Source organism: Somniosus microcephalus, unplaced genomic scaffold (assembly GCF_052327205.1).
Source record: "Somniosus microcephalus isolate GS21.2 unplaced genomic scaffold, FLI_Smic_1.0 unresolved_chr7, whole genome shotgun sequence".
NCBI lineage: Eukaryota > Metazoa > Chordata > Chondrichthyes > Squaliformes > Somniosidae > Somniosus > Somniosus microcephalus.
In genome coordinates, this window is record NW_028225185.1 from 19,983,864 (window position 1) to 19,994,202 (window position 10,339).

Below are 10,339 nucleotides of genomic sequence, written 5' to 3' on the forward strand. Positions count from 1 at the left end.
GGGCCTGGATTTTTGGTGGGCAAGTTAACAGGGACATAGGAGATCCTGAGGGGTCGGGACAGGGTGGATGTGGGGAGGATGTTTCCTCTTGCGGGAGAATCTAGAACTAGTTTAAAAATAAGGGGTCGCCCATTTAAGACAGAGATGAGGAGAAATTTTTTCTCACAGAAGGTCGTGAGTCTTTGGAACTCTCTTCCTCAGAGGGCAGTGGAAGCAGAGTCTTTGAATATTTTTAAGGCAGAGGTAGATCGATTCTTGGTAAGCAAGGGGGTGATTATTATCTGAACGGTAATAGATTGGGAAAAGGGGAAGTGCACCGAGACCTGGGTGTCCTTGTGCACCAGTCGCTGAAGGTATGCATGCAGGTGCAGCAGGCGGTTAAGAAGTCAAATGGTATGTTGGCCTTCGTAGCGAGAGGGTTCGAGTACAGGAACAAGGATGTCTTGCTGCAGTTGTACAGGGCCTTGGTGAGACCACACCTTGAGTATTGTGTGCAGTTTTGGTCGCCTTATCTGAGGAAGGATGTTCTTGCCATGGAGGGAGTGCAGCGAAGATTCACCAGACTGATACCTGGGATGGCAGGAATGACGTATGAGGAGAGATTGGGTCGATTGGGCTTATACTCGCTGGAGTTTAGAAGAATGAGAGGGGATCTAATTGAAACGTATAAAATTCTAACAGGACTAGACAGACTAGATGCAGGAAGGATGTTCCCGATGGCGGGGGAGTCCAGAAACAGGGGTCACAGTCTAAGGATAAGGGGTAAGCCATCTAGGACAGAGATGAAGAGGAATTTCTTCACCCAGAGAGTGGTGAACCTGTGGAATTCTCTACCACAGAAGGCAGTTGAGGCCAATTCATTAAATATATTCAAGAAGGAGTTGGATATATTTCTTAAAGCTAAAGGGATCAAGGGATATGGAGAGAAGGCAGGGACCGGGTACTGAAGTTGGATGATCAGCCTTGATCGCATTGAATGGCGGAGCAGGCTCGAAGGGCCGAGTGGCCTACTCCTGCTCCTAAGTCGTATGTTTGTATGAGTTTCCACCGGCTCACTCTTAAAGCTCTGAGACAAGCAGCGACCCATTTACCTCATCGCTCCCGTTCTCCGCTGGCAACGGCCGCTGTGTCTGCAAGACGGATTCCGGATCCAGGTCCTTCCCACGCAGGCTGCACTGTCGGGCCTTCTCGAGCGCGTTGGTCCGGGCCTGCTGGCGGAGGCCGCTCGGGTCGCCCGAGGCCTGGCGGCGGAGGCCGAAGGGCCGCTCCCCGGCGTGCGTGCGCTCGTGCCGGCGCAGGTTGCACTGCTTGTTGAAGCGCTTGCCGCAGGCCGGGCAGGGGAAGGGCTTCTCCCCCGTGTGGGTCAGCTGGTGCATGGCCAGGGCCGAGGACTGGCTGAAGCCCTTGCCGCAGGCCGGGCACCCGAAGGGCTTCTCGCCGGTGTGGGTGCGCTCGTGCTTGCGGAAGTTGGAGGGGTCGACGAAGCCCCTCCCGCAGACCGGGCATTTCAGGGGCTTCTCGCCGGAGTGGGTGAGCAGGTGCAGCTTGAGGTGGGACTGGCGGTCAAAGCTCTTGCCGCACTCTGAGCAGGTGAAGCGTTTCTGGCCATCTGGGAACTCCTGGCAATATCCCGACCCCTTGGAAGCGACCCCGTCCTGCGGCGTCCCCGCTGATCGGAAGAGAGAGTCCGGTTGCTGTAAATTCTGCATCGGGGTGGCTGCTGACCTCTAGAATGGAGAGATCACAAATTACAGTGTTAGTTTACAGTGATGCTCTTTCTCTTACCTCGCCTCTGAGTCAGAAGGTTCGAGTCCCACTCCAGTGACTTGAGTACAAAAATCCAGGCCGACACTCCCAGTGCAGGACTGAGGGAGCGCCGCACTGTCGGAGGGGCAGTACTGAGGGAGCGCCGCACTGTCGGAGGGGCAGTACTGAGGGAGCGCCGCACTGTCGGAGGGGCAGCACTGAGGGAGTGCCGCACTGTTGGAGGGGCGGTACTGAGGGAGCGTCGGAGAGGCGGTACTGAGGGAGCGCCGCACTGTCGGAGGGGTAGTACTGAGGGAGCGCCGCACTGTCGGAGGGGCGGTACTGAGGGAGTGCCGCACTGTCGGAGGGGCGGTACTGAGGGAGCGCCGCACTGTCGGAGGGGCAGTACTGAGGGAGCGCCGCACTGTCGGAGGGGCGGTACTGAGGGAGCGCCGCACTGTCGGAGGGGCAGTACTGAGGGAGTGCCGCACTGTTGGAGGGGCGATACTGAGGGAGCGTCGGACTGTCGGAGGGGTAGTACTGAGGGAGCGCTGCACTGCCGGAGGGGCAGTACTGAGGGAGCGCCGAACTGTCGGAGGGGCAGTACTGAGGGAGCGCCACACTGTCGGAGGGGCAGTACTGAGGGAGCGCCACACTGTTGGAGGGGCAGTACAGAGGGAGTGTCGCACTGTCGGAGGGGCAGTGCTGAGGGAGCGCCTCACTGTCGGAGGGGCAGTGCTGAGGGAGTGCCGCACTGTCGGAGGGGCAGTACTGAGGGAGCGCCGCACTGTCGGAGGGGCAGTACTGAGGGAGCGCCGCACTGTCGGAGGGGCAGTACTGAGGGAGCGCAGCACTGTCGGAGGGGCAGTACTGAGGGAGCGCAGCACTGTCGGAGGGGCAGTACTGAGGGAGCGCCGCACTGTCGGAGGGGCAGTACTGAGGGAGCGCCGCACTGTCGGAGGGGCAGTACTGAGGGAGCGCCACACTTTGGGAGCGGCGGTACTGAGGGAGCGCCGCACTGTCGGAGGGGCAGTACTGAGGGAGCGCCGCACTGTCGGAGGGGCAGTACTGAGGGAGTGCCGCACTGTCGGAGGGGCAGTACTGAGGGAGCGCCGCACTGTCGGAGGTGCCGTCTTTCGGATGAGATGTTAAACCGAGGCCCCGTCTGCCCTCTCGGGTGGATGTAAAAGATCCCACGGCCACTATTGGAAGAAGAGCAGGGGGAGTTCTCCCCGGTGTCCTGGGGCCAATATTTATCCCTCAATCAACATAATTAAAACAGATTATCTGGTCATTAACACATTGCTGTTTGTGGGAGCTTGCTGTGCCCAAATTGCCTGCCGCGTTTCCTACATTACAACAGTGACTACACTTCAAAAAGTACTTCATTGGCTGTAAAGCGCTTTGGGACGCCGGTGGTCGTGAAAGGCACTGCAGAAATGCAAGTCTTTTTTGCTTACTTTACTTAACCTTTTCTTCTGTCTGATTGCAATTTAAGATGCCCGTGGTACATTCTCGCCCAACTCACCCAGCGCCAGAGTGCCCACCCTCTCCCCCCTCGGGTAATTCTCCAATCATAGCTCTCCCATCATGAGTACAGGCTGAACACTGCAAAAGTCCTCAAAACCAGAGTTTTACTCTCATTAAGGAGCCTTCCCCTTGTAGATGGGGCCTCGACGGTGTACCCTGTTCCAAGTTTCAGTTTTGCACGAGATAGTCTCAGGTTTAGCATTACTGTTCTCTCCCATAAGCAGACCCCACGTCCCTTACGATCAGGAGTTTACCCTTACAACTCAATAGCTAGACACATGACAGCATGGGGCTTCCATCAATGAAAACTCCCTTGTGTACTGGATACTGTAATTACATCGAATGTACAGCACAGAAACAGGCCATTCGGCCCAACTGCTCCGTGCCGGTGTTTATGCTCCACACCAGCCTCCTCCCACCCCTCTTCATCTCACCCCATCACCCTATCCTTCTATTCCTTTCTCCCTCATGTGTTTATCCAGCTTCCCCTTAAATGCATCTCTGCTCTTCGCCTCAACCACTCCCTGTGGTAGCGAGTTCCACATTCTCACCACTCTCTGGGTAAAGAAGTTTCTCCTGAATTCCCGATTGGATTTATTAGTGACTCTCTTATATTCATGCCTTTCTGTATATACAGTAATATGGAAGTAGGTACATCAAATAGGAGCAGTCTACATATACAGGAAACTTTGTGCTATCCGGAGGTGAGCTATCCGGCAATCTGGAGCCACCGGCAAAAATCAGCAGCCGTTTTTTATTCTTTTTGTTTGTTTTTTTTGCTTTGTTTGAACAGTCAAGCTGTGCAAGGTCTGTAGCTATAGCAACAGCTTTAGGGCCACACCCGAGTGTTTAGAAGCTGTTGCTAAGCAACAGTGTTTGTTGTCAAATACGGAGATAAGAATCTCCGTATCTCTCAACATTAACTCTGGAGAGTACGGCAGTTTTGAGGCAACGGCAGCAGCTCGGTCCCGTGGGTGCCGGATAGCACAAAGTTTCCTGTATATGTATGTATATTAAACATTACAACAACAACTTGTATTTATATAGTGCCTTTAACATAGTAAAACGTCCCAGGGCGCTGCACAGGAGTTTCTCCTCAATTCCTTATTGGATTTATTAGTGACTATCTTAGATTTATGGCCCCTAGTTCCGGTCTCGCCCCACAACATAGGAACAGGAGGAGGCCACTCAGCCCCCCTCGGGCCTGTTCCGCCATTCGATGAGATCATGGCTGATCTGTGGCCTAACTCCATCCACCTGCCTTGGCTCCATATCCCTCAATACCGTTGGCCGGCAAAGCTTTATCGATCTCAGATTTTTAAAATTAATAACTGAGCGGGCATCTGCTGCTTGCTGTGGGAGAGAGTTCCACACTTCTACCAGCCTTTGTGTGAAGAAAGGTTTCCTAACTTCTCTCCTCAATGGCCTGGCTCTGATTTTAAGGTAATGTCCCCTTGTCCTAGACTCCCTTCACCAGCGGAAGAACTTGCTCTCTATCTATCCTATCAAAATCCTAAAGACCTCAATCAAATCGCCTGTTAACCTTCTATATTCCAGGGAATACAAGCCCAGTTTATGTAATCTCTCCTCATAATCTAACCCTTGGAGCCCTGGTGTCATTCTGGTGAATCTGCGCTGTATTCCTTCCAAAGCCAATATATCCTTTCTAGGGTACGGCGCCCAGAACGATACACCGTACTCCAGAGATCTTGTTCCTTCTAAGCTTGAAATACTGCATCCTATAAACTCTCCCGCCTCCCTACATCCCCACCGTTAAGTTAGAGACTCATGGCTCCAGCTCCTATTCTTTCCTCTGGACCTCAAAAGTGTGGAAAGAACATAGGAACATAAGAAACAGGAGCAGGAGGAGGCCATTCGGTCCCTCGAGCCTGCTCCGCCATTCAATGAGATCATGGCTGATCCGATCTTGGCCTCAACTCCACTTCCCTGCCCGCTCCCCATAACCCTTGACTCTCCTGTAGCTCAAATATCTGTCCATCTCCGCCTTGAATGGCTCAGCTTCTGGAACTTCTCCCACAATCAACAGGGAACACAGGAGCAGGAGGAGGCCATTCAGCCCCTCGAGCCTGTTCCGTCATTCAATGAGATCATGGTTGATCTGTGACCTAACTCCATCTACCCGCCTTTGGCCCATCTCCCTTAATACCTTTGGTTAACAAATATCTAACCACCTCAGATTTAAAATTAACAATTGATCCCCAGCACCAATTGCCGTTTGCGGAAGAGAGTTCCAAACTTCTACCACCCTTTGTGTGTAGAAGTGTTTCCTAACTTCACTCCTGAAAGGTCTGGCTCTAATTTTTAGACTCTGCCCCCTAGTCCTAGACTCCCCAACCAGCGGAAATAGTTTCTCTCTCTCTACCCTATCTGTTCCCTTAATATGGAGAGTTCTGTCAGATCGCCCCTTAACCTTCTAAATTCCAGGGAATACAACCCTAGTTTGTGTAATCTCTCCTCGTAACTTAACCCTTGGAGTCCGGGTAATGTTCTGGTAAACCTACGCTGCCCTCTCTCCAAGGCAAAACAGGAGTGGGCCATACGGCCCCTCGAGCCTGCTCCGCCATTCAATAAGATCATGGCTGATCATTGACCTCAACTCCACTTTCCCGCCCGATCCCCATATCCCTCGATTCCCCTAGTCATTACATAAATTTAAAACAGAAATAGACAGTTTCCTAGAAGTAAAGGGAATTAAGAGTTACGGGGAGCGGGCAGGAATTTGGACATGAGTCTAGGTTCGGATCGGTCATGGCCCTGTGGGTAGCGGAGCGGGCCCAGGGACCGTGTAGCCTGATCCTGCTCCTGTTTCGTGTGTCTAATTCTGTTAGATTCAGGAGATGGTTCTGTGATAGTGGATTGGCGGTTAGGATCAGATCAGCCATGATCTTATTGAATGGCGGAGCAGGCTCGAGGGGCCGATTGGCCTACTCCTGCTCCTATTTCTTATGTTCTTATGTAGTCCCAAAATCTATCGATCTCAGTCTTGAATATACTCAAGGACTGAGCCTCCACAGCCCTCTGGGGCAGAGAATTCCAAAGATTCACCGCCCTCTGAGTGAAGAAATTCCTCCTCATCTCAGTCCTAAATGGCCGACCCCTTATCCTGAGACTGTGACCCCTGGTTCGAGACTGTGACCCCTGGTTCTAGACTCTCCAGCCAGGGGGAAACAACCTCTCAGCATCTACCCTGTCAATCGCTCTAAGAATGTTTTAATGAGATCACCTCTCATTCTTCTAAACTCCAGAGAGTATCGGCCCATTCTACTCAATCTCTCCTCATAGAACAACCCTCTCATCCCAGGAATCAATCTAGTGAACCTTCGTTGCACCGCCTCCAAGGCAAGTATATCCTTCCTTAAAACCCAACCGGGGCCTGTCGCCCGAACCCGACTCACCTCATTCTCTCTCCGCCTCTTCTCGGCCAGGTGGAAGAGCTTGTGGATGCCCAGCGCCGACCTCTGCTTGAACTCCCGGCCGCACACGCCGCACTGCAGGGGCCAGTCCGCCATGTGGACGTGCTGGTGCTTGAGCAGCGAGGAGGGCTGGCTGAACTCGCGCTCGCAGTCCGGGCACTTGTAGGGCCTCTCGCCAGTGTGGACCCGCAGGTGGCGCACCAGGCGGGAGGGGCAGCTGAACCTCTGCGGGCAGGTCGGGCACGGGTAGGGGCGCTCCCCGGCGTGCGTGCGCTGGTGGGTCACCAGGCGGGCCGGCTGGGCGAACTCTTTCCCGCAGACGGGGCATGTGAACGGCCGCCGCCCCGTGTGCAGCAGCAGGTGCTGCTCCAGGTGGGGGTACTGGCTGAAGCTCTTCCCGCACTCGGAGCAGATGAAGCAGTCGCCCCAGTCTTCGGAGCTCGGCCGACTCTCCGGGCGCTTGACGTCGCCCGGGAGCGTCGCCTTCGGCTGAGGGGCAGAGCCCGGCTGACGCTCATCTTCCATCGGGGCCGCAGCGAGTCCTAGAACAGAGAGAGAGAGAGACGTTAAGACTGCAGTTACACCTCCCTCCCACACCCCTTACTAAAACAAAAGAACTTACATTTCCACAGCTCCTTTCATAGTCATGGGGGGGGGGGGGGTGGAATTCGGTTGATTTGTGCCTCCCGTTAGTGCTGCTACCACCTCCCGCGAAATTCATAGCAACATAGAAGATAGGAGCAGGAGTAGATCATTCGGCCCCTCGAGCCTGCTCCGCCATTCAATGCGATCATGGCTGATCATCCACATTCAGTACCCGGTCCCTGCTTTCTCCCCATATCCCTTGATCCCTTTAGCCTCAAGAAATATATCCAACTCTTGAACATATTTAATGAATTGGCCTCTACTGCCTTCTGTGGTAGAGAATTCCACAGGTTCACCACTCTCTGGGTGAAGAAATTCCTCCTCATCTCAGTCCTAAATGGCTTACCCCTTATCCTTAGACTGTGACCCCTGGTTCTGGACTCCCCGACCGTCGGGAACATCCTTCCTGCATCCAGTCTGTCCAGTCCTGTCAGAATTTTATAAGTTTCAATGAGATCCCCTCTCATTCTTCTAAACTCCAGCGAGTATAAGCCCAATCGACCCAATCTCTCCTCATACGTCATTCCTGCCATCCCAGGTATCAGTCTGGTGAATCTTCGCTGCACTCCCTCCATGGCAAGAACATCTTTCCTCAGATAAGGCGACCAAAACTGCACACAATACTCAAGGTGTGGTCTCACCAAGGCCCTGTACAACTGCAGCAAGACATCCTTGTTCCTGTACTCGAATCCTCTCGCTACGAAGGCCAACATACCATTTGCCTTCTTAACCGCCTGCTGCACCTGCATGCTTACCTTCAGCGACTGGTGCACAAGGACACCCAGGTCTCGTTGCACTTCCCCTTCTCCCAATCTATTGCCATTCAGATAATAATTCAGCGGGCAGTTAGCGGTGGCAGTAACCGTTAGCGTCCCGCGGCGCTGCGCCTCCGACCATGACGTCATCGCCATGCGCAGCGTGATCTTCAGTCACACCCCTGACTTACCGCCGGACGCAATGTCCGACAGGGTCGGGGGGGAAGTAGGTGCGGCCGGGGCGATGCAAATTAAAGGGGAGGTGCCGGGCGGCCATTTTTGTTGCTGGCCGCCGGCCAACAACCGCCCCCGGTGTGCTCGTCCGTGACACGGTAACGGGTGAGTGTGGGTCAGACAATCGCAGGCAGTGCGCTCGTCATTTCCCAATCGTTGCTGTCCCCGGCCTCCTGTGAAGCCCCCCCCCTCCGCGGGGTGCCGGCTGCCTTCCGTGAGCCCGGCACTTCTCTTGAGTGCCCGGCTCTTTTGCTGGCACTCTGATCCCTGGTGGCCCAGGGGAGTGAGGCCTGCAGTACCACAGCGTGATGTGCTGGATCCTGTCACATCCCATTGAAGTTAGCCCTATTCCAGTTTAGAAGTTCCACTCTAGATTGTTCCTCGCTCCTCTCCATTGCTAATCTAAATCTTATGGTACGATGATCACTCATACCCAAGTGTTCTCCCACAGACACTCGGTCGACCTGGCCCACCTCATGCCCCAGCGCCAGATCCAGCAATGCCTCCTTCCTAGTTGGGCCAAGAACATATTGGTCAAGGAAATTCTCCTGCACACATTTCAGAAATTCCTCCCCCTCCTTTCCCTTTACCCTAGCATTATCCCAATCGATATTTGGGTAATTAAAGTCTCCCAATATCACCACTCTATAGCTCTTGCATATCTCTGCGATTTCCCTGCAGATTTGCTCCTCTCCCTCCCTCTCACTATTTGGAGGCCTATAGAATACCCCCAATAGTGTGATCAGACCCTTTTAGCTCCTCAACTCTAACCAAATGGATTCTGTGCTTGTCCCCTCAAGGACATCCTCCCTTTCCAACACTACAATGTCTTCCTTAATCAGCACTGCCACCCCACCTCCCTTATTCCCTTCCCCATCTTTTCTGAACACCTTGTACCCTTGAATATTATGTGCCCAGTCCTCACAGTTTTTAAGCCATGTTTCCGTTATTGCCACACGGCTAATTGTGCTTGTCGCTCACCAACCTTATTCGTCACACTTTGTGCGTTTACGTACATGCATTCTAAACCCATCTTTGAATTTTTCGTAGTCTTTCTTCGTCTGCTCCTATTTTACGATCTCAGGATTCCCAAAGTGCTTCACAGATGATGAAATAGTTTTGAAAACGCTTTGGGACGTTCTGTGGTCATGAAAGTAGCGATGAAAATGCAAGTCTTTCTTTGAAAGCTGTCATGTGGAAAACGCAGCAGCCAATTTACGCACAGCAAGCTCCCACAAACAGTAATGTGATAATGACCGGATCATCTGTTTTAGTGATGTTGGTTGAGGGATAAATATTGGCCCCAGGACACCGGGGAGAACTCCCCCTGCTCTTCTTCCAATAGTGGCCGTGGGATCTTTTACATCCACCCGAGAGGGCAGACGGGGCCTCGGTTTAACGTCTCATCCGAAAGACGGCCCCTCCGACAGTGCGGCGCTCCCTCAGTACTGCCCCTCCGACAGTGCGGCGCTCCCTCAATACTGCCCCTCCGACAGTGCGGCGCTCCCTCAGTACTGCCCCTCCGACAGTGCGGCGCTCCCTCAGTACCGCCCCTCCGACAGTGCGGCGCTCCCTCAGTACCGCCCCTCCGACAGTGCGGCGCTCCCTCAGTACTGTCCCTCTGACAGTGCGGTGCTCCCTCAGTACTGCCCCTCCACAGCGCGGCGCTCCCTCAGTACTGCCCGTCTGACAGTGCGGCGCTCCCTCAGTACTGCCCCTCCGACAGTGCGGTGCTCCCTCAGTACCGCCCCTCCGACAGTGCGGTGCTCCCTCAGAACTGCCCCTCCAACAGTGCGGCGCTCCCTGAGTACTGCCCCTCCGACAGTGCGGCGCTCCCTCAGTACTGCCCCTCCGACAGTGCGGCGCTCCCTCAATACTGCCCCTCCGACAGTGCGGCGCTCCCTCAGTACTGCCCCTCCGACAGTGCGGCGCTCCCTCAGTACCGCCCCTCCGACAGTGCGGCGCTCCCTCAGTACCGCCCCTCCGACAGTGCGG

The 10,339-nt window shown here is 54.2% G+C and overlaps 1 protein-coding gene across 1 annotated transcript in view; it reads right to left on the minus strand.

The window, feature by feature from the left end:
* LOC147086614 (uncharacterized) overlaps positions 1 to 9,724 on the minus strand; it is a 100,961-nt gene extending 91,237 nt beyond the window's left edge. The window contains exons 1-3 of the mRNA XM_085978283.1: positions 9,361 to 9,724; positions 6,693 to 7,252; positions 1,092 to 1,727 (exon numbers count right to left, since the gene is read on the minus strand). Coding sequence (XP_085834409.1) covers positions 1,092 to 1,727; positions 6,693 to 7,235 — 1,179 coding nt within the window. The 5' untranslated portion in view covers positions 7,236 to 7,252; positions 9,361 to 9,724. The remainder of the gene's footprint in view (positions 1 to 1,091; positions 1,728 to 6,692; positions 7,253 to 9,360) is intronic.
* Positions 9,725 to 10,339: the final 615 nt, after the last annotated feature.